The 24,264-nt window shown below is 42.2% G+C and overlaps 1 protein-coding gene across 1 annotated transcript in view; it reads right to left on the reverse strand.

Annotated features, from left to right (window-relative positions):
* Positions 1–24,264, reverse strand: part of LOC308067170 (uncharacterized protein) — a gene marked incomplete at its 5' end in the record, with an annotated part of 25,045 nt that continues 781 nt past the window's right edge. The window contains one exon of the mRNA XM_080395542.1: positions 1–24,218. Coding sequence (XP_080251668.1) covers positions 24,046–24,218 — 173 coding nt within the window. The 3' untranslated portion in view covers positions 1–24,045. The remainder of the gene's footprint in view (positions 24,219–24,264) is intronic.

The raw sequence follows: 24,264 nt of genomic DNA on the forward strand, positions 1-24,264 counted from the left end.
GCGCAGCCTGCCCGGGCGCGGGGCTGGACCCCGCACGGGAGCACCGGGCACCCCCGCCCCGCCCCGAGCCGGGCCCAGCGCTGCCACCGGGGGACCGCCGGCCGCGGCGGTGCCGGGGCGCGGGCCCTGCCCGGGGTGGCGGGGTGCAGCCCCCACGCCTGCCCCTGGCGAGGGGCGAGGGCCGAAGCCATGGCGCCCCCGCGGTCTGACCGCGCTGTGCCCCCCCGGAAGCCGGCGGGCAGGGCTGCAGGACCGGCAGGTACTCCGCTGGCACCGGGAGGAGCAGTGCCCGCCGCGGTCACCAGCCTTTCTGGAGCAACACATCGAGCTGTCTCACGCTTCTCAAAATTAACACCAGTGTGCTAAAGATCAGAGTGCCGCGCTGTGCCTCCCGCGCTTCCCACGACCGTTTCCATCATCTTTGCATTGAATCCCTGTGTCAGGTCAAAGATTCTAAGTTAAGATTCCTTATTGCTGCTGATTTATCCACACAATTAAGGGGAACAGAATCTGATGGGTTACGGCATGTGGTGTTTTTCTGCTGTTGTGCGTAAGGAAATACTCAAAACATTCAGGGGTCTGTGACTTCCCACTCAGAACAGAGCCAGATGTATTTTAATTGTAGGAAAACCTTTGCTGAGCCAGCTTCATGGTACATTCACAACCGTTCTTCACTTCTTAGGCTCACTCTGTAAAACCAGCAAGTCAGTTACTTCAGGTATGTATAAAATGCGTTCACTCCTGGAAAATGTATAGATCTGGGAGTTAATTTAGCCATATGTTAGGCAGGATTCTCCAGTTCCTACATGCTGAAATTTGCTCTCATTTCTTATCCCAGGAAGTGTTTTACCTGAGTAAGAACCACAGAACAGAACCAAATATTTGGCTGTTAATAGTCACTCTTTTTCTACTGAGTTTTTTTCCCCTGTCTTTTCAGAAGGACACCCTGGAGACCTGGCATAGCTCTTTAACTGAAATATTTTGATGGAAAATGTGGGTTTTTTTCCCAGGAAATGAAAATTTCATTGAGGGATATCTGTTTTTAATAACAGGGTTTCTCTAAAAAAAACCCAAACCAAGGAACCAGAGCACAAAGCATTTTCCAGTTTTTACTAAATGACAAAATAATTGGTCCCCATCTGAAATACTTTGTTTAAAGATTTCCAATAGCCTCAAAAAAAACTCTAAAACAAACAAACAAACAAAAAAAAACACTTGGGGAAGAAAAACGCAGAGACACAAATCGTTTCCCTATTGCAGGTAGGGTCAAGCCTTACAAAGAGAAGGCTGCAGGCCCAAGAAACCACTACCAGGTCTGTGTATTGCTATGAAACTGACGAAAAATGCTGCTCAGTCCCTCCGTTTCAACTTCCTATTTGCGCAGCTGATGACATACTACATGACCCAGGCCTGCTTCCAGAATCTTGCAGAACATGTACAGCAAGCCTTGTGGAAGTGATACAGTGCACGCTTTGCAGGACAAAGTCTTTAGCTACCTCTGAGAATAAGTTTGTGCAGCATAAAAGAGATAGGAACCACCGATCTCTGCCTGAGAAAATAAATTGGCCCAGAAGATTTTAAGGGGGAACAATTTATTCTTTAAAGGACCATTTAAGTTCCACAACTCTTCTTTCCTTTGCTGCACCACCAATACAAACAAGAACTATTCCAGCACATGTTGGCTGTGAGAGTGTTGCTAAGATGCAGGACTTGTTTTCTGGGTGCTGGACTATGGCCATTGACCAATTTTATCAAGACCAGGAGAGAGCCCTCAGAACACCCTTCATCTAGAAAGTGCATCAAGCTAGAAGGAACAAGGGCCTTTGGGCAATAAAGGGTCTATTCTGCAGGGGCAGTATGTTGAGCTATTCATCCTGATTCCATAGACATCAGTTACATTTTTATTTACATGATAATCTTGTCTAATGACCATGAGGTACCGATCCACCTCTACCGTACAGTTTGTGAAACAACCCCCCCAGATACGCTCGGGGGTGTCTGCCTGGCCTTGGCGGTGTGTACTCATCCACACCTTACTCACACGCTGAGGCATTCCCTTCATCCATGGCATACCGTGGCCTCACCAACCGGTTACAATCAGACCCCGAAGTTCAACCACAGAAGGAATTGTCTCTCCGAGCCTGTGTGGCCCCTGCTGCCAGCACCGGCTGGAGACAGGCACGTGCGTTTCCAGAGCCAGGACCTTCCCTGTCACCAGGGGTTCTTCATGCAGACACAGCAGCCGAGCTGATCACCAACAGCTCTTCCTCCCTTGCCCATTGAGTTACATTTTTCTTTGCATCCTTTCTGTAAGCTTCTTCCCTTTCCTTTTAAATCATTCATGTTTCTCCTCTCTATCTCAAAAATATGCACTCATGTTTCTCTGACTTTACTAATTAATTTAAAAGTCAGCAGGAGCTAAACTCCAAACTCATAAGGAACCACTCCATCACAAGTTTAAAAGCAAAACAACTCATATTCCAATCCCTTAAAACAGTGAAAGCTCAGGGAGAAAAATGGTCTTTTTGTTCTTCCATTTTGTGTTTTATGAAAATATTGTGGATTGTAATCCCATTGCATTGTGGAATACAATTCCCCACTCAGACTGGTAAGGCAACAGAGTGAGATGTAACTTAAAGGGCAACAAATTTCACATGGCTTTTGTACTAGTTACACCAATTAATTATGCATATAATAATAAAAGTCAGTGAGAGCTACGTTTCTATTTTACAAGCTGTGATCATAGCAATTAGCTCAATACTATTAGATTCATTTGCATGCTGAACTTTTTAAAGTTTAAAGGAAAGAAAAGAAAAAGATAAGGAAGAAAACATGGAAAGAGGCTTAAAGGGAAGGAAAACAGAGGTGGGATGTAAGGTCCACAAGGAATATAGCACTGTTATAATAAAAAAAATTAAGAGGAGACAGAATGTGAATTAGGATGCATGTCTTGGATCACTCGAAGGACAGAAATAATATCGCTGTGGCAGATATGGCTCAAATCTCTACTGTTATAAGGTGAAGGTAGCTCCACTGAGATCAGAAAGCTATACTGATTTATATTAGCTGAGAGTATTGCCCAGGGACTTTAACCCTCTTCATAGATCCTTATCCTAGCACAGCAGCAATATATGTTTATCAGGTCACACTGAAATAACCCAGACCAAAAGGCAGTTTTACTTTTCTTTTAGTCTCCTTCTGTATGTAATTTCCCCATTAATGTTATGGAAAACAGTTCGATTTTCAAAACATCCCCCTCAGCATTTTTTCCCCTTGGCATTTATTTTATTTACCTGAATCCCCTAAGGCTGGTCCTTCCTTGCAGATGGACCTAATTAATCTCTCCAACAGTGCTCCTAAGACAAAAGAGAGTAATATATGTGCAGATGGGACCGGGGCACTCCATCATCCATCCAAATAAGTGACCAGTAATGTGACCAAAACTATCCCCTTGGGATTATTGTCTGACCACTGTTAAGTCACACAAGGCTCAGTGTAAACAATAAATTTTATTTACTAAGGTGGTACCCTAGGAAAAAATAAAAAGATTGGTTTAAGGGAGGATATAATAAATTATTTCTGACATGAATAAATTATACAACTGAAAGGCAAATTGCCATCGTAAATTTATCTGCCAAATTAATTTACAATGGGCCTCTAGCATGACAATAGGTGAAACGTAATACGAATATACGCAGAGTAACCAGCATTTCTGCAGTGTTGCCCTGTATCTTCTACTGCACTCTCATTAAGCTGAAAGAATGCCCACTATTCCCAAGCTAAAACGCTAGAGGGATTTCCAGTCCCAAGTTATCCTTTTGGGTTTTGAGACCTAACTAATAGGAAAGTAAATGAATTCTTGGATTGTTAGAGGGAGATAGGAAAGCGTTTGCCAGTTTTATGTTCCTGAAGAAAAATAAATATTATCATCTTAATTCCTTCCCTACAGCATAACCTTTCAAGGGGAACTAATTGATCTGTGTTCGCTTCCGCTGTCGGGCTTTAAGCTGGCCACCTGCTCTTTCTATCTTCTTTTCTGAACTGCTACAAGAATACAATAAAGTTGAGAATTGTCTTCTTAACCAAAGTAAAATTTGCTGCTCTTACTCTGGAAACAAAGGGAGTTTGATTGGCTTTTCACTTGGGCATTAATTCTGCAGACTGCTGAGCAATTTGATCCTGATCCGGCAGTGCCTATGAGCAATGTTAGTAACACAATAACTATGAACCGTGTTTTAGAGGTGCTCATGGGTGTGTTTTCCTGGGCCAGTACCAGAATAAACCCACAAATATCAGTGGAGAGGAAAATCAAGACCACTCAGTCTCAGACTAATATTCTATCTGTAATATAAATTAGTTTAGATCACTGCTTTGGAAAACCACTTACAAACTGCTAAATCGTTATGCAGAAGGGTCATATTGAATAACCAACATCCGATACAGATTTTTAGTAGTTGGACCTTTTCATGTACAGACTTTGAGCATTGACTGAGAGTGTTAGGAACATAAGTGACATCACCTTCTGTCCAAACCATCCAGCTACCACCAGCTGCCTTGAACAATTCCTGCCTCCCAAAACTTGGGTTCCTCCTGTGGCTTGGCAGCTGGAAGGGAGTTACCAACCCCCAAGCCCCTTCAGTTCAGATAAAGCAAAATGGCAGAAAATAACAGTTTTGAAGCAACATGAACAATCTGCCAAGTTTTAAATACAGCCTTGTATGAAAAAAATCTATTCAGATGATTAAACGGAGCTTTATAGAATAGAATCAGAGAATCATAGAACCATTTAGGTTGGAAAACACCTCTGAGGTTATCAAGTCCAACCATTAACCCAGGACTGCCAAGTCCATCTAAACCTTGTCCCTAAGCACCACATCTACCCATTTTTAAAACACCCCCAAGGATGGTGATCCCACCACCTCCCTGGGCAGCCTGTTCCGATGCTTGGCCGCCTTTTCAGTGAAGAAATTTTTCCTAATATCCAACCTATCCCTCCCCTGGCGTAGCGTGAGGCCATTTCCCCTTGTTTCGTCGCTTCTTATCTGGGAGAAGAGACCGACCCCCACCGCCTGCAACCCCTTCTCAGGCAGTTGTAGAGAGTGATATGGTTCCCCCAGAGTCTCCTCCTCTCCAGGCTAATTTTTTATTTTATATATACTAACTTACATTTTATTGGGTAAAATACTGTGTTTCAGAAAGAAAAAAAAGAATTTACTGAATTTCAGAATCCATAACGGTTGAGAATGTCCTGGGGGTGAAAGTCATGCTCTGTGAAGAGCTCTATGCATGTTTTAATGGATTTTTTGTGGATCTGTGAATCAAGGATGGCTCTCTGAATGAAGAAGATCCTGGAGAACCCAAACAGATTTTTGACGAACTAGTCAATCAGGCTCTAGCCTCCTTTTCTCTTTCCCCAGCTTATCCTTTACTGAAGGAAGCTAAATGAAATAGTCTATTCAGACTGATTCAAGCAATTTTGGGGATGCTTCCCTTTGGCCCAGTACCTTTGCCTCAGACAAGATGATGAACAGCTCTCCAAGCAGCAAAGTCACTTGCACTTGCTCAAGGGCAACATAAGGCAAGGCCTGTGCTAGTAGAGCTGAGGATCTGAGGAAGGAGCTTCCTGAGCTCCCACGGTTGGGACACACTAGTCTATATAGATCTCTAGGCAATAAAACCAAGCTATCTCCAAGGCAAAAAAGCCTTCATAGGTATGTCCAAGTCAGGAACAAAGTTACCGTTCCCCTATCAGAGGCTTTTAAATAAATACCTCCTATGGTGTATTTATTAGATGTCTCCAAATGTGCACTTGAGTTAGGCAAGGGGTAGAGATGTTGATAAAGCAGCTTTTAACCCCAGCTTTTCCTTTGAGCTATGCCTGGTAGTTTCCCTATGTGGTCACAACAAATAACTGAACAGTGCTAGGAAAGCAAGAGCAGTGCTCAGCGTGTCGCACAGCCTTGCTTTGATACTTCAGGTCGTGACACTGCTGAAGTTTGGTTGTTAAATTGGAAGCATTACCCATAATCACTCCCCATAATCACTACCGCAGGAATCACGACATCAGAAATCAGTGATTTTCACAGAAGCTTTCAAGAACTCTGCAATTCTCATTCACTTCAACAAAAGGCATTAATAAAGCTGTAGCTGTCAATATAAAAGTAATCAAACCGTGTCAGCTCTTCTCTGAAGACAACGCAGGTCTATTAAGATTTACTTATTTGGGCAGATGGACCAAGCTGATGCATGGTCATTGGAGATTCTTAAAGGACCTTGGTCTCCAGGGATTGAGGGCCATGCTATTTTTTCCAAATGTCCAGAAGAAGAATGAGTGAATTCAAAGGAATATATTCTCATTTAGGACTGGGCTGAACTCCCAACAGGGCCATGTCCTGAAGCTATAGGGGCCACGCCATTTGCACAATCCTAGGTTTTACTCTGGTGCCCTGACCTTTATGTATATGCTAACTTCAAAAGCTTTCCACTACATCTGTCAGACAAAAAGAAGATGAAGAAAATTCATTTTCCCTTTCCTAACAAAACAGAGCACTTAGCATTCCACATAAATTAGAACCAGGAAATAGGGATCTCATCCGTTAATTCAATTTAAAATTCCAAGTGTTTTTGAAAGGTTTTTTATCAGCCCATTTCAAAGCAGTAATAAGTCTGAGGGTCTGGAGTTAGCCCTTACCGATATAAACAACTATAATTTCACTAGTTCCAGTGAAGAAATGACAATTTATACAACCAGAAGATGAGGTCTAGAAATATGTAAGCCATAGGTGTCCTAACTCCTACCAATCCTTCTCCCATCTTTGTTTTGTCCTGCTAAACTTTGCTCAGAAAATGACCTTGAGTACAACTGCTCCGTCCATTGTTAACCCTCTGACCTTCTAAACTAACATCCTTTGCTCTTTCTAATTCAGAAGGTTTCTGGGGCTTATTAACTAAACAGGCCAAGTGACCGTTCCCAACTGAAACCAGAGTCTTTGACAAGGAGGTCATTGTTTTCCAGGCTTCCTCCCTAGTACTAGATCCGCAGATTTCAGACTGAAAAGGAATAATGCAGACATTCTTTGTCTAAACATTATCTGGAAAGCATCAAGATAACTCAAGCCACTTCCTCGTCAGTCAAGATTAGAGGGGTCATCTCTAGGGACCTAAGTGATTATGGCCACAATTTTCAAACTTGGATGCTGAAATTTGTAGCAAACTATACAATAAGGTGTCTAAATGAAAGAACCTCTGCCTTCAGAACTAATAATAATTTGAACACCCGCTGATGTCAGTAAAAGGAGAGGGTAGTCAGCTCTTCCATGAACAGCAATATTTTTACGTGCCTCACTGTATGCTTAGATGAATAGCTGAAAGCAATCAAATTTGGAAAGTATGAACAAAATTCTCAAAAGAAGATGCTGTATTTAGGCTTCTACATGTATAGGTTAGGATCCACATGATTTCCAAAAGTGCTTATGAGTGAAGTACCTATTTTTGAAAATTCTTTCCCTTTTCTCTAGGTAAGACATAAAAAGTTTGATGTTCTGAATGGATGTACAGGTTGATGGATCTTCGTATAATACGTCCTGGAAAAGCAGAAATTCTGGCTTTTCAGAGATATCAGAGATACGGGGGCATACTACTACGGGCTTCAGTCCATTAAGAACAGCAGACATTTTTACATTCACACAATCCATTAGTACAAATAAGTAACTCCCTACGGAGTTTGTCTCATTTTTCTCAAGAGCCCCTTCCTCAAAAGAGCCCATTCAAAATCTAAGAATCTAAGAAATCTGTTCTGTACATCTCAGAATGTCTTTGAACTCTTATTTTAAAGATGATGGCAGTAAATCTGCTGGAGGAGTAGAGGCTGTAGTTCTCCCATCAGCACCACCTAGTGCAGAACAAGCTTCGTGTCGCTGCACCCCCATGTAGCTCTTCCATCTGCATCCCAGATGCGTTCGGCCTTGAGCAGTTTCCTATGAGCATCTTCCATCAATAATGTTAACAGGAAAAACATGGGAGAAGGACAGGATATTATGTCAAGTAATTTCAAGACATCAACTCTCCAAGTAAGACTAGGTGAAATAGTACAACTGCATTTCAGGAGGGCATCTTCATAAAAGCTGACCCACAAACAATAGATCTGTATTCCCCTATCAAAGGGCAACTGCTGAACTTTAAACTTGACTGTGCTGATGTAATCTCTCTACTTTTCAGATCAGAGGTGGCAGAAAAAGGGGCCACAGTGAAGCTGCAGGGGTAATTAAATTTTTATTTCGATGTCATATCAGTTTATTTTGCAAAGAGCATTAACATCTTTCCATTTGAGAAATCTAAACAGCAATCCCAAACCACAGATTTTAAAGTAAAAAGCTAAACACTTCCTTTTTACTATTAATTGCCTTGGGTCACTGAATAAAGAGCACTTTCCTCATCTGAACTCAATTTTTGCCACCAGAGCGTCAGATGGCTATGGCTTTGCAACCCATACAAGAGATTCTCCCTTTATAAGAGGGGAGAAATAAAAAAAAAAAAAAAAGGAAAAAAGAATGGCATTGTTTGTTCTATCATTTAGAGTGTTTGTGTCTGGGCAGACAGTCTACAAAAGCAGAAATGTCATTATGAGCACATTTTAAAAGCAATACTAAGTCTACACCCAGAAGAAAAACTCAATAGTTCCATGTAAACAGCCAGACCTAAATCATAAAAAGGCCTATGAACACGGACAACGCTAATCTTTTTCAACTACGCACTGTTTTTTAATATTACATTAAAAAGGCCCTGCCAAGATTAAAGTCCCCATTATACCACATGCTACAGATGTAATTCTGTCTACATCGTTTTATTCATAAATAATCATGAATGATATTTTCTTGGCACAAACAGATCAATGTATATATCTAGGACCCAGGCTGCTGAACCTCTGCTAAAAAGAAGTCTACGAGGCTAAACAGAATTGCTACAGAGAAATGGAGCCCATATGTCAGAGACATAACTCAAGATTTTGACATCTGGAAATAAAGAAATTGTAGTATACAGATTAATTTTGATTTTGCTTAATGAGCTATGACAGAAAGCCACTCAGCTGAATGCATCTTCCTTTCTGGAACAGGAAGAGTTCTGCCCAGAATACCACTGACCTGGAATGGACGCTCTAATTTTGTTGTTGGTGGTTTGTTTCTGAAATTCCGTGATCAGCTACTAGAGTAGTAGTAACGAAAAGACTCAGACTAACCAACTTAGAGGGGAAGAGAGCTTAGTAATGGAGGCTGCTTTTCTGAACAAAGAGACGTTCCACTATCAGCAGAAAGATGACTGGGCTGTCTGTGATCCAAAACAGGAGGGAAAGATCGGTAAAGGTCAAGGCAACTAAACTGTATTCGGGAGCTTGTTGTGCTCTAGTAATTCAAACTCAGTGTCTGTTCAGGACTTGATACGCTGTGGATTTCAGTAGGCTGTGGCACAGGTGTAGCAGCTGTGGCACAGCTGGCGCGATGCTTAGGCAATCAGCCTATGGGCCACCAAACACCTTCGCCTGCAGGCCCAGACGCAGGAGCTATACGGGTGGGTGAAACCCGAGGGGCACGAGCGCTGACAAGGGAGGGAACTAAGAGCTGGGCAGGATTCAGCACTGGTTCGGTCACAAGGGAACGGTGCTCTCCTGACAAGGCACACAAGGACGGATTGTGACACCAGCTACAATTGTCTTTGTCCGCTCTTATTTGTGTGAGAGGTTTGCTGGTCTTCTCAAGTGACACCAGGAAACCTCTCTGCAAAAGAACACCACTTTACTGCTTATGATTTTGAGATATCCCAGTTCCAGAAACAATATTTGCCTTTGCAAAATGGGCTAAGCACCATGGACTTAATAATGAAACATTTACATTAACTCATTAGAACAATTATAGACGCAAAAAGCAAGGTTCACCATCCCTTTTAGGGTAAACAGCATATAAATGCCTCCTGACTTTCTGCTGCTAAATCAGACCTTCATTCCAATGATTTATTTCCTGCTTCAGAAAGACGCTGCCTGTGGCTGTGATTAGGCAGGACACACTTCCATAGCAATCTCTAATGCTCTTCCCGGGTTCTTTAGTCTAATGCCTGTGACAGCACAGTTTGCTGCTGGCTAAAGGTTTCCAACTCTCTTTTATCTGATGGTTCTAAAGGCTTAGTTGTACCATGCTCACATGCAGCAAGTGGTGTGACACTGACTGTACAGAGCATGTCACACCACTACTCACTTTGGGTAGGAAGAAAGCCCATAAATACATGTAACGTACTGCTGGCTTAAGCCATTATCTCACGCATCTGACATGATTTGCCTGGCCAGTTCAGTTGGCACACGTTTCAGACAGAGCTCCCAACTTTGGAAAAGGCTAGGCAAAAAAAAAAAAAGGTGAAGTGTTTGACTAGTCATACTGTATGATCCTGCTGAGGGAACCAGTCTGTGCAGCCAGCTCTCAAATGTCATTCCTTCCTGTGGATGCTGTGACATTAATTACATCCGACAAGAAGAGTAGGTGGGCCACCGTGCTAAATACGAAACAGACTCACGACGGCAATGAAAAGTGAGACAGGAGCAGAAAGGATAAGTGACAGACTGAAAAGACAAACAGACAGCTGACTACCTGTGTGGGACTCCAGCTGAAGCAGTACTGCCGTATGCTTCCTGAAGCAAGAATTAAAAGCCCTTAGTACCTTGCAGGATTTGTATCTTGATTTTCCTAGCACAGACCTTAGCTCTTCCCAATAAACCCATTAATGAGCTGGAAAAAAAGATCTGCACCATGGTCTCCCAATTCTAAATGTGTATCAAAAGTGGAATGTAAATAGTCTGTAAGGCCAGCTAGAGCTCATACAGCACTGATGAAGTGCATGACAGTCCTGACTATTGTGACTAGACTGTTTACTGCTGCTTGTCACAGCCCAACAGCAGCACATCAACACTCCGCTTTCAGAACAGATTAAAACCTTTCATTTCCTGGCCTTGGGCACTGACAGCAGTAGAAAAGAGAAGGTCATTTATTCATGATATCTCTGCTTGTTTTGCAGTAGCTCTGCTCGAGTGACTCTTTGTGATCTCTAGACACCATGTAATGTTGTAGCAGATGAGAATATTAGGGTAGCACTGTATGCATGTGCAGAAAGACAACAGGAATATTAGAAACATTTACTTTACAAAGCCATCAAGCGTACAAGCCAACACACTGGAACAGTTTTTAAGTTCTTGGCATCTCCCCCAGGCTGTTTCATTTGTACGTGTACAAAAAGAAAGAATGTATATTTGGAAGTTTATCAGAAGAATACAAAGAAAAATCACTTCCCTTAGCCTGCAATTTAAAAGAATAGTACTGTAGATAATACTATGTATCTTAATATTATTTTTACATAAAACTGATATAATTTAAGGTGCCACAAATGAAGGAAACAAATCATATCTGTCTGTAATTGTCCTACAAATTCCTGTAAATGTAAAGAATTGGAGAAAAAATTTCTTCTGATATTATTTTCAGATTCTTTACCCTGTGAAATGTAAGGCCCAGTAAATCCTGATGTTTTCTTCCAGTTCCCTCTGGATCCAGCTCTGCCCTATGGGGTTAGTTTCAATTTGGAGATGAGAGGGAAATCTAGTGAATCTTAACCAGGACTGTGCATGGTCACTGTGGCAATCCATGGGCTTGTGGTAGCAGGGTCACAGCATTTAGTTGTTCATATCTTTACCAAATAAACAGTATAGAGAAAAGCATTTAAAAAATTAGAAGTGGTAGCAAAGCCACAGACCTACAGTAAGACTCCATGCAGCACCTATTTCTGTTCTAAACGCATTGCTTTAAATTGATTAGATTTTCTGCCTGCTGTATCTCACTCTCATAGCACATATTTACAGCGACAGCATGAAAGCAAAGTCACACTTTTAAGTGAGATGCCAGAATTGGAATTCAGTAAGGAAAAAAAATGTGGAAATCATGTTTTAAAAATCCTTGTTCTATCCCTGTCCTCACAGGAAAGCACATTGACAGAATACGCCTCTGGGTCAGGCACGAATAGAAAACAAAGACGAGAGTGCTGTACTTGCACGCTTCTAGAGGAACCCCTGTGGTATAAAGCACTGCGGGGCAATGTGGCAGGCGCACAGGCTGCCGCTGCAAATGCTATTATGGTCTGCTGCTTTAGGAAACCATTAGTTCTCCTCCACTTGGATCTGTCCTGCAAAGATTAACTCCTACCAGAATGGATGTCACTGTACTGATCTCTATGAACTTCACCTGCCAAAACCCAAATTAATGTATTTCACATATGTACACTTTTGTAACAGCACCTCCTCACCATTTTTCCCTACACCGAATGCTGCAATCCTGCAGCTAGAATGATAATACTTTACCTATGAGACTGATTTCACTGTTAAGCAAGCTTTTATAAGAAGGCAGTATTTTATCTGGAACATTATAAAAATTGAGCAATTTGCTATCCCTTTCATTAAATGCATGTCACACACAAAGAGCATTTTCCCACCAGCTTAGAAAGGTACTCGTAACTGAACTCTTAATGCAATTGAAAATGGGGGAATATATTCAAACGGAAATTATAAAGAAAGCAGCTAATGACTTATTTGTGCCACTTTCAGAGTTTAAGATGTATTTTTTACATCATGGAGTCTGCATAAACCATTGCTTTTCACCCTACACCATTTAAAAAATAAACGTTAGTAGTCACCAAGTTTTTAGTTATTATCTACTCCAAAGTAGGTAGTGTTACCTTTCTGATAAAGCATAATATACACAGAAACAGATCTTTACCCACTATACAAATAAACAAACCAAACAGCAAAGAATTCCAACTGCTGTTCTAGGAAAGTCTGCATCTTGGATTTGAAAGGAGCTGTTTTGTTCAGCAAAACTGTTAAATCCAATCATCTCTCAATGATTGTGTGATTCTCTGTGGCCACAAGAGCTACTTCTAGTTTGCTTGATGATGCTTAACTAAGTCTCCATTAATGCTCATTTTTAAACAGTTTCATCATTACCAAGACTGGCTACTATTGACTGCAAAGAGGTTGACTGCAAAGAGGGTAGCCCTGGGCACAGGGATATCAAAGATCAATATATCAGCTTATTGTTCACCAGTGCAGTTTTAAGTCTATCTATATCTGTCTCTGAAAGCTTTCTAAACTAGCTAATGGTGCAGTATTATAGTTCTCATTGTATATAAGTTTATTTTATTATGCTAATTATTCATGGTTTCCTTACCCCTGTTATTATAAAACATGAGCTGATGGATGTTACAACAGTCAGGGCATTCCGGCTCAGGCATCTATTTACTCCATTTGTAATGCATGTTAACATGACGATACATCTGTTCTTGTTACTTTACTATTTCAAAGGATACCGATTTTGAAATCGATCCAATTATTTCATCTGGACGTTGTTTATTACATAATAATAATTCAGAGCAGATTTTCCTAACCTTGCTCAGAATGGGTTGTATGCAATCTCTCAAGTACGCCGATTGAAACCAAAGAGGCTACTCCAGGAGTAATATACTGTTGCATGTGAAAAAGAGAAGCAGACTCCATCCCATGACTGTTGTTACCATGATCGTTGCAGAACCTGTTACACCGAGTGACAGACGATAAAAGGGCCACGGTTCATAGCTACGAATGGTCTTGAGAGCAAAGACAAGTAGCTTATGCTTAGTGTGATAAAGACAAAAGAACAAGTGAGTCTGCACAGATGAATCAGAATGGTTATAGCAAAATCATTCTGGATAAAGCAATCCAAAGCATCAAGACAGAGAAAGGAATATTACAGCAGCAGAGACTCAAGTCCCAGGATGAAGGCTTAGCCCTGTGGCTGTCATAACCACAGAGCTATTACGGAGAAAGACTCTACAAGCCTTAGAGGCAGGCTTATAATAACATAGAAAAGAGGCAAGTCCAATGTGAAGCCCAAGTCTGAGAAACAGACCTGAGAAATACAGTGAATGATTATGGTTTCCTCAGCGACTGGGAAACACAGAGAAATGGACTTAAGGCAGAAAGGAAGGGGGGAGTCAGGGTATAGGGAAGATAAGGAGCTCTTTTTGGCTAGGTTGAACTTCAGCTGGTTGTGAGGCCTTAATGAAAAAAGACAGACCTAGGAGACACAAGTACAGTGATTCCAGTTGGAACTGGAGTAGGAAATGACGTTACTCAGAGGTAATGTAAGATGGGCAAGAAAGAGATTTATTCAACAAATATGCTTTAGTAATTGTATGCTGTTACTAATTTTACACTCATTTTACAAGGTCAGTTCTACCTCCAAATACAACTGAACACCTACAGCTACACACAGAATGCATTTCCTTTGAAACAGTGGGGAGCCAGAAGCATCAAGGAAACATTCGCCCCTACACAGAGAAGGGGATCTCCAGAAGAAATCTGCACTCACCTACTAGAATGGGGTCTCTGGATTCGCTCCGAATCCTCAGGTTTGTTCTTCCTTCTCTGTTTCAGCTGTATGTTTACATCCTGATTTTCTGCAGTGCTCACTGTCTTCTGGTGCAAACTTTATTTACACTCCACATGAATCCTTTATCTCACATAGGCCTCATATAGGATGGCAAGAGATGCCAGTTTTACATTCCTGGACCTCTGATATCAGTGCTTTTAATTGTAACAACTCTGCAAGAAAAAACGCACCTAAACCACAAATATTCTGCCTACAGCATTAATTTATCTGAGCATGTGTGTTTGCAGTGGAATGCACTGTAATGATACTAACGTTCTGAACACCTTAATCCTGAGATAAACATGTCTCTGATCAGAATTCAGTATATGGTCTGTGTTGCAGAGCATGGGTCATGGACTTTGGGTTCATCAGAGGTAAAAACAAAAACTCCAAAGAGGAAAGGTTATAGCTGTTCTTGCAAGGAGTTTGGCATGATGTCAAAAAAATGTGTTGTCTTGACAGGATTGCCTTAGGGCAGCACCATCTAGCAAACCCTAGGATTTCTTGTGTTCTTTTTTGGGCAGTTACCTAAAAGAGGAGGAAGGGATGAAAGAAACTCTGGCAAGAGGGGTAGTCGTGACCCCCAGCCACTTCGTGTGCAGCAGCATCCACTCACGGGACAGCAAGCTGCAGCAGTGCCAAGGGCAGCAGAGAGCACACCCTCCACCCTCCCTCCAGCCTCCTCTCCCCCATTAAACGTGCTGGAGCTCTGGTTCCCTGGAGCCCAGTACTGCCCACACTGCCCAGCTCGGCTCCTCTTGCCTCAGCTGAGGTCTACTCGACTTGCAGTAGCTAGACCTCACCACAGAAAAGCAGGTAAAGAAAGAAGCAGTAGCCTGGGGCTGTCTCCTTTCTCCTTGCACGGTGTAGCAGTCAGAGAAAGTTAGATCAGCCTGAGAGGATGGTCAGTCCACCCTAACTGGGGATGTATCTCAGATCTCCCTGCTCATCTTCCCCTTCCCTTATGGACTGCCTCCCAGATCTGCTTTACCAATCAAAACACAGTCCAATTAGGTTTTCAGCAGTTTGCTGAAAAGTCGGTCAATGAAGCGCTTGGAAGGAACCGAGATTGTGTTTTCCAAGAGATTAAATTCCTTCAAGGGCAGAGCCTTTCTTTACTGCCTTACACCTCCCTCTTGAAAACATTGGAATGTTTGGGGAACTGTCACATTGGATTTTGTTACCATGCTCTAATGCAAGGAGACTGGAAAGTGACCCAATTCGTACAAAAAGCCCCCAACAAACCAGACCAGCAACAACAAAAAGAATTTGTGCAATGCAAAGATGGCAAAGCAAAGGGGATTGTGTTTACTCAGCAAGCTGGTATTTTCTTTAAGGAGCTAGGCAATGTAAAATCCTCACAGACAGACTTACTCTGTTAACAACTGAATTTTGTCCACTTGCTTTTGGAGGAATCCTAGCTCTCAAATTCAAGATGTTGATCACTGAAGACATCACAAACCTTCCTGCTATTATTCAGTCTTTCTAAGGTAAAACTGTCCACTGAAACCCATGACTTACAGTCTTTAAATCAGCACCTCATCAGCAATTGCTGCAACATATTTCTATTACCACACGTAATAAACCCAGGAACTTCCCATCTCTGGAAAAGAAGCTGTTCATTGTGCTGAGGATAAACAGCCAGCCAGGTTTACTACCCTTCCACTTACAGGGTCAGGAGGAGGATGACTGGATTCTAGCTATCCAGGACTTAAGGCTCCAAAGTGTATCAGATTCCACCTCATATTACTAAGTCTCCCTTAGCTTTTGTGCATTACTCTCCCAGCAAAGGCTGCCTTCTGGGCACTGCTCAGCTCCTCAGAAGCCGAAACCTGGAATCAGTATTTGGAAACAGGAGACGATTGGTCCTTGATACTTACCCTGCAAATCTGTAATTTGTTTTTTCTTCACATTGTAAATTATTCCAATTCTAAACACGTGCTGGAAAAGCTGCTTTTCACAATCTAAAACTGCTGCAGAGGATCATGTGCCAATATATAGACCACCCAGCTATGAAGCTGCATTTCCCGTTCTCTCTTCTGATGTTTGATAGAGCACCTTTTATATTGAAAAGTGACTTTTCTCACAGAGGGCCCCAAAACCTGCACACATTTTATCAAAATGCCTGGAGACTCTCCTAGGAGCATCTCCAACTAGGAACTGGAGATACTGACCTTGGCAAAACATCAGCCTAAAACATCTCCTTAAAATTGGTTCTTCAGGATTTGGGCAACAATCTTCACTGAGGAGTTGGGAGAGGGCGTTTATTACCTTCATCTCCTGTTAGTAAAGCTCAGAACCAGCAAAATACTTGAGCATCATGCTTCAAAATACTTTCACTTCAGCGTTAAAACACTTAGTGTATGCTTAAATATGCTGCTGGGTCAGGACCTGAGCACACTTGTATGTGCTTAGTTCAGAAGCACAAAAGATCCAGCCAAACCCCCTCTGCCCTCCGAGCACTCTCACAGACCCCCATTCGTAATGGCAACCCAGACAGGAGCACTGCTCTCCTTTCTCTTATTCAGTACTGAGTTACTGGGCCAAAACTACGGTTCTCTGCTTTCTAAGATCGCGTCCATGTGGGCAAGAACCAGACCTGTGTCTGTCTGTTTGCACTAGGCCGGTGATTGCTGTGCTGGCCAACACTCGCGTATTTTTGCTACTACCTTGCTCAGCAGTAAAATTTCTGTGACGCAGCTTTTGCTGTGAAACTGCCAGTCATGGACTTGTACCAGTCCCGTATGCTATTACTGTGAGACACCATATATCACAGTAATACCCAGCAATGGTATTAATTTATTAATATCAATCTTAAAAATGTATATTAATTATTTATTAATTTTAGGCAATTATTTTTATTTATTTATTTTAATTATTATTATATTTACTGTTAATAATATTAATAATACATATAAAATTTGAAGCATCCCAGTCATTTTCATGGTGACCGCAGTACCTCAAACAATAAACCTCTACGTGCCTGCCAGCAACCAAGATATGAACTACGATGAGTAAATGAGAGCTACAGACTGCACTGCACGGAACCTGACGGCGCACGGCAAGGGCCTGAAAGCTCACTCTCTTCATTCCCGACATCAGAGTTTGGGGGTCAGCAGGTAATTGTTTTCATGCAGGATCAGCTCTGGCCCAGGTGTTGTTACCGACGCGTTGCACACAACTCCACGCCACAAGGAGCACCAAGAGCTGCAGCTAACGGGGTCACCGATGGAAGGACCGCGCAGCACAGCCGCACAAGCCAGCTGGCCTCTTTCGGAGGGATGCAGAGGGCACTGACTCCTGCACAGTGCAAAAGCCGCTCACTAACCCCTGCCAAACATCATACGATGAGCACGTCAGGGCTCCTCACCCTTGATACCTCTAAGTCTGCTCCTGAGGGCCAAGACACCACAGGGAACATTGCACTCTCAGTATTTTCCATGCATCCATCGCTGAAGAAAACCTTTCCTCAGAAGTTTCCTACCATGGTTTTGGGAACTTGCAAGTCCAGTTTGGAAAGGACATTGCGTTTTAGATGGTATTTCCAAGCCAGCAAAATTCATGAATCTTTTGTCAAGAGCACAGGGTGCGAGTTGTCACCTCATAAATTAACTCAAATGTTACAGTTCTCAAAGGGTAAGTTTTCTTGTCAGGGAAAACACACAGAACTGAAGATTTCCTTGGCATCACAGTGTCCAAATTCCAATACAGTGTTCTGTGCTGTTGGCAAAAATCCGCCAGTCACAGTGAAATCAGGCAGCATTTTTCTTTTTTTTTCTTTTTTTCTTTTTTTTGGGGGGGTGTGTGTGTGGTTTTTTTGTTGTTGTTGTTTTTGTTTTTTGGTTGGTTGGTTCTGTATCTGACTTAGAAAGCTTGAGACCTCGAGGATGACTACCTCACATACAAAATCCGTTATTTCCTCATGTCATGCTTCTGCTCATGTCACTAACACATTGCTAAACACAGGGGGACCAAACTAGTTAAATAATCATCTCATTAGAAGTCAGGAATTTTATTCATTATATGAAACACCCATCACTGGTGCGACGTCAAATGTGAATGAAGTACCTATGATGGGAACTCACAATAGCAGGGGAAAGTGTACAGCACATTATGTGAGGTATTTATGGAACCAATTCAGCACACACTTGAACATGTGCTCAGGACCTAGTAAAATCTGTGAGACATGAACACATGCCCTTGCCGTGCAGAAATGGTATGTTGAATCACCACTGTAAAATGGGCTTTCACAGCCAGCAACTGACACAGATTTAACAAACATACATCGTCTGATTCAAGCACCTCATCCAGAAGTAGCTAGACGTACTGTTGCATGATGTGCCATGCTTAGTCCTCCTCCCGCTGACTGCCATGGGAGCCAGAGCATGCAGAGCAGTGGCGTTTATCCTCCAGCATAGCTCCTCTGTGTAAGGTTAATACCGTCAATTTGATTCACAAGGGTTTGTGAGCCAAGCAGGCAAACTGAAGAAGAATAAGCCTCTCTCACAAGGAGACAAGAACACGAAAGAGGTTGCCCAGCAAAGTCATCAAAGCAAACAGCATGAATGAGACAGTGTTGATGAAGACAGAAGTGGCATTGAAGGCTGCAATAACAAAGCAGGGCAGTGACATGAAGATAAGTGGCAAAGTAATTGGCTGGTTGAGCCAAGTGTATCCATGTAGCTGCCTGCCAGCAACCCACGCAAATGGATACCGGGCACTGAAGATCTAAGTGCCTATTTATGTAAATATATTCCAGACCGTGACACAAAAATACATAGGAACAAACACTTACTAAATATAACTACAGGTTTCTGAGGGTATCTGAGCTAATTATGACAAACTTTTGCATATACTAACAACGAATGAAAGGTTTTATTCCTGAGTTTTCTTAATTATTCTCAAAAGCCAGTGTTGTGTCTTCTATACTTGATCCTATAAAACTTTTTCATACCAAAAAGACCCTTGAAGTTCCAAAGGTGCCACATTGCCAGGTCAGTTTCCAGCTCCCCACTCAATTTTACCTGCTAAATGGATTGGTTGTTTTTTAAAAAATAGTATCCCTAAGAAGCATAACATTAGTAACATTTTACAGTGGAGTACACGATGTACCCAGAGACCATGATGCCTTCATTCCAGCAATAGTGAATTGTGAGCAGCTTGGTCAGGCAGAGAATGTCCCACAGCAGGTGGAGGAAACTCCTTTCTTCCTCCCTGTGTCCCAGTCCAGCAACATATTCAAACATTCATCTACATAGACCAGAAAAAAAAGTTGCTTTCTCTTGTTGTCTTTGCCACCACCCTCCATACATTCACATGACTCAGATGCAAGTAGAAAAACTAGCATTCTAGGTAAAAAAAGTGCATGGGATCCCTGATGCTTTCATACTCTTGCTTTATGAGAATAGTATCTTGCTTTTTACAGGTAATAACTGCAGACATTCATTCACATTTGAGAACTGAACATCACTTGGGCGACATTTAGCACAGAAAAGCCTACCAATATGCATGTGTTTCTTACTGCATCTTCTTCTACAGCATCAGGCATGGATCCCAGAGTAGAAAGTACACAATCAGATTTCAAATAGTGGCTTAGATGATGTGTTTTTTATTTAGTTGCTCACAACTAAACAGACAATTATTAACTGACAGCCAAAAATATTTCCATAGAGCTTAAGTACTTCAGTTTCGGTACATCAGGTCACTAGCTGTCATGTGTATCTGAAGCCACAATAGCAAGGGACATTAATTTTGGTAAAACATGTGACATTCATCATACTGGACAGAAAAGTCTTATTGCTACATTTGATGGATGGATTGCAACTTTGTGCTTTCTAAAAGCAAGTCCCTACTACATGCATGATGTTTTAAGGGGCGTTATTCCAATCCTGACAAATGAGCACCAGATGTTTCTTTTATTGTACTTGCATTTTATATAGACATTCAACATTTCAGGCTCATGTTGAGGTCTTAGAAACCCTCTGACCCACTTCTTGCCCCATAAAAAATGAGAGGCTGCAAGAGAGAACAAAATCAAGAATAAAATAATTCTGATTAAATACAGCATATAATAAAGGAAGAACTGAAGTTTTTTCACAAGGACAAAGAGAAGATAGGGTGAGAATAATGTCTGGGTTCAGTTATCATCAAGCACAGACCAACTGTTAGAAAATCTCTCATGAAGCACAATGCTTTTTGCTTATTTTTGGTTTATTTTATTACTCCTTTCAAAACAACTGTGCTCTGAAAGGTTCCCTTTGACCTATAAATGCCATAAGCAGGAGATTAAAAGGCCTGTAATTACATCTAACTTCTGTCTTCTCTGCAGGTGACAGTGGAGATGAGGTTGCTTCCATGGAAAAAGGAGTCTAGCTTTTAGGATTTATTTGTTTAATTAACTGTTGTATTTTCTTCTTTCCTTCCTCGCAGCAGCTGTTCATTCACTCCGATCTCACTGCCCACTGCATGCAGTCTGAAGAAACCTCATCCATTCTGAAGGGAAGTGCTCTCCGGGCTGAGCTTTCCCCTGACCAGTGCCCGGCAAGGACAGCTTGGGGTGGAAATGCACAGTGCCAGACAGACAAATTCCTCCCTGCAAGCGCGATCGTTTTCATTCCTGTTTGGCTCTGTCTCTGGCAGTTTTGGTTTTCTTTTCTGTTTTTGTCTGTCCCAAGAACATTTCACTCCTTGTTGACTGAAGACATTGAAAGGCTTGCTTTCTTGCTAGAGAAGCAATTAAATATTTAAGTGTAAGCTTAAAGCAATGTCAATGTGTAGGTACAGACTGAGTTAGAGCACATACCAATAGGTTGAGAAAAGGGTTCCACTCCTTGAGCTACCACTGACTAAATTCGTCACCTTGCTTCAGATTTCACCCATCTGTGAAATGGGATAATGATCCTTCGTTAACTCACAGGGCAAGAATGTCATTAATATTTGGACTTGGTTTCAGAATCTTGAAGAAGAGCTTCTCCATTAAATCATTTCCCTGCTTGGGCCAGCACTTGGACTAAAGATGTGTGTGCAGTTCCAACTCTGTATCCCATAAAGCCTGGTGGCTGGGTGTGGTGCCATCACCTGGAACATGCACTGCCTTTACAATGGATGTGTGAAAAATAAGAGGAGAGATTGTTGTAAAGCAAAGCCTTGATGTGAAACTCTGAGCTTCAGGAAACTTTATACTTGACTCCACATCCCAGTTTAGCTGCTTGAGACCATCAAAGACAAACCTATCAGTGAAAAAGCAGATGAAGTTCCAAGAAAACGGAAGAAAGGGGACTGCAGCTGAAAAAGATATAACCGAGAAATAAGTGAGCAGAGGGAAAAAAACCCAAAGAAGAAATATTATCAAATCTGCATGCAAGCAACTGAAGTAACTTCAAAAGTGGAACTGCAGACTGTATTAGGATCTGATTTTCTGTGTCTCTTGCTTTTGCCTCAACTACCCTGATGCTAATGCACTACAGTGCTGATGGGAGCATTATACATGCTTTTGCACTCTTTGAAGACAAAGGTATATGTACTGTGTGTAACTGTCTTCCTGGAACTTGATGCAGGGGACAGATATCTGAAATGAATGAGCTAACAGTGCGAATGCCATTCCGATTCACTCCCAGGAGCAGTCCCTTAATGGTTTCCTACAGGCACATCAGGCAACATAAGCAGAGGATTCTTTACTCCTGCCACAACGGTTCAGAGTCCCCAGACACAGAAGGACGTGAATGATTAATGTTTCATTGTGAATGCCAACTCGTTGCTACTGGGAAGAGGTGGAGATTGTCTTGATGCTGCTGTCCCGCAATGGGCAGATGGTAAAAATCTGCACGCAGGCTCCAAGCTCTGTGAGAAGTCACCCTTTGTTTATGCAGCGCCTGCGGGTTTCTGTGACTGATCCGACACTGAAGCCTAAGACGGAAAATCAAACGCAAAATTGATGGATCAGCCCTGAAAGGGACCTATAATTGAATCCAAACCTCTGCAGGTACAGTTACATTACACATAGGTCTGGAACTGACAAGGTCGTTCCATCTTAATAACCACAAGAATACATATTCACGTATTACCCACACTTGGCACACACCACACAGAACTTTAAATACCGTGATCGTTTTCCTCAAACCCACTATTAAGTGAATTATTTAGTGTGGAGAGGGAGAGGAGTTGACATGTCTGACAGCGTTTGAATGCTGTAGTGTTCGTGTACCTGCAGAGCTGAAGCTCCCAGATAATTATATAGCTTTACTGTTCTATGGAGGTTCATGTGTCTTCAAGACCTTAATAAATCACGGCTTACTTGGCATTTGTCTTCTGTGTAAGGCTGAGCAGGTGCTGAACTGTGAATGCTGATCGGAATTGTGATTGCCGTAGCTGGCCACAATGGCACTCAGTCTATTATTTTTGAAACGAAGTGTTTTGCTCTGTTATTTCTCTGCAACTGAGCTTTGGGACAGGAAACGCCATCTGCAATATTTATATAGCATCTCAAAGACTTGACCTAATTCGCTTCTCTGTGTTAGCACAATATCAAGGCGATCATAATGTTTTTACATACATCAGGCTTTTTCCTTGTAACATTGTTTAAAAACCTGGCATTTAAATACATATGCACTCATAAAGTATTACTCCGATTAGGGCTGAAATATCTATATAGATACAAAGCATGCTAGTCCTCCAGAACAAGGACAAACATAGAATCACGCTCTCAGTTACCATTCCAAGGAGGCAGTTTATCTACAAATTAAACATGTGGCACACTTTGCTTCAGATTATCCTCCTGATGCACCAAAGCAGCATCTAATCAGCTTTCAGCCTTAACAAATACAGATTTGTGTCATAAGGGATGTAGGAAATAACCCACAATCTCACTGTGCGCTGCAGGAGAAAAATACCAACCCTTACCCCACCGGTCTGAGGTGTTCCATGTACAAAGTCAATACTGGCGTGTAGAAGAACTTTGCATGACGTGAAAACCCCAGAGGGATTAGAAACACTTTGCCTGTCAAAGATTATATTACAGTACTGCGGTGCTCGATACAGGATTGCGAAACCAAATCCTGATCGTTTAAATGTAAGGTAAAATACTACATTTTGAGAACAAATTTAAGTGGAAGAATTATTAGCAGAATCCGGCTAAGAAATCGGAACAGAGTATTTTCTCTGACTTCTGGAAAGTGCTTACTGTGGCATGATTAGTAACAAGAAAATGATATTTCTGAAATTCAATATATTAAAGCAGTTATGCCTTAAAATCCTCTGAAAGCTCAATCTAAATAATCAGGGAACTAAGGATTCTGTAATTCTGTGTAAGAGTTTTACCCAGATTTTCATTCTTAATTGCAGAACTGTGTTAAGACACTGGGAATTCCTGGTTTGGCGGTTACCTTGCTTGCTCAGGCAAGCTGCAAGCGCCGCTGATCGCCAAGAGCTCTGTGCCCACATCGGACCGATTCCGGCCGCGGAAGGCCGCGGATCCTTTGCCGGTAATTTTAAGCCACAGGGAATCTCACTCACTCTCCTGAACTTTAATTCTGGCATTTCCCCCCCCCACACTCCTAACTCAAGCAGAGGCAGCAACATGAAAACACCTCCAGTTTCCCCAGCAGTCACACCCGGGCTGGTTTTTCAGGGGCAGATGAGCCGGAGAGCCACCGCCGCGCTGCCGCCACACCGGGCACGGCTGGGGCGCCACAGCCGCAGAGTGGGCACGGCGGCCTGTGCCGGGAGCAGCTGCTGGCACGGCACGGCACGGCCCAGCACGGCACGGCCTGGCATGGCG

Source organism: Falco punctatus, assembly GCF_963210335.1.
Source record: "Falco punctatus genome assembly, chromosome: 7".
Lineage (NCBI taxonomy): Eukaryota > Metazoa > Chordata > Aves > Falconiformes > Falconidae > Falco > Falco punctatus.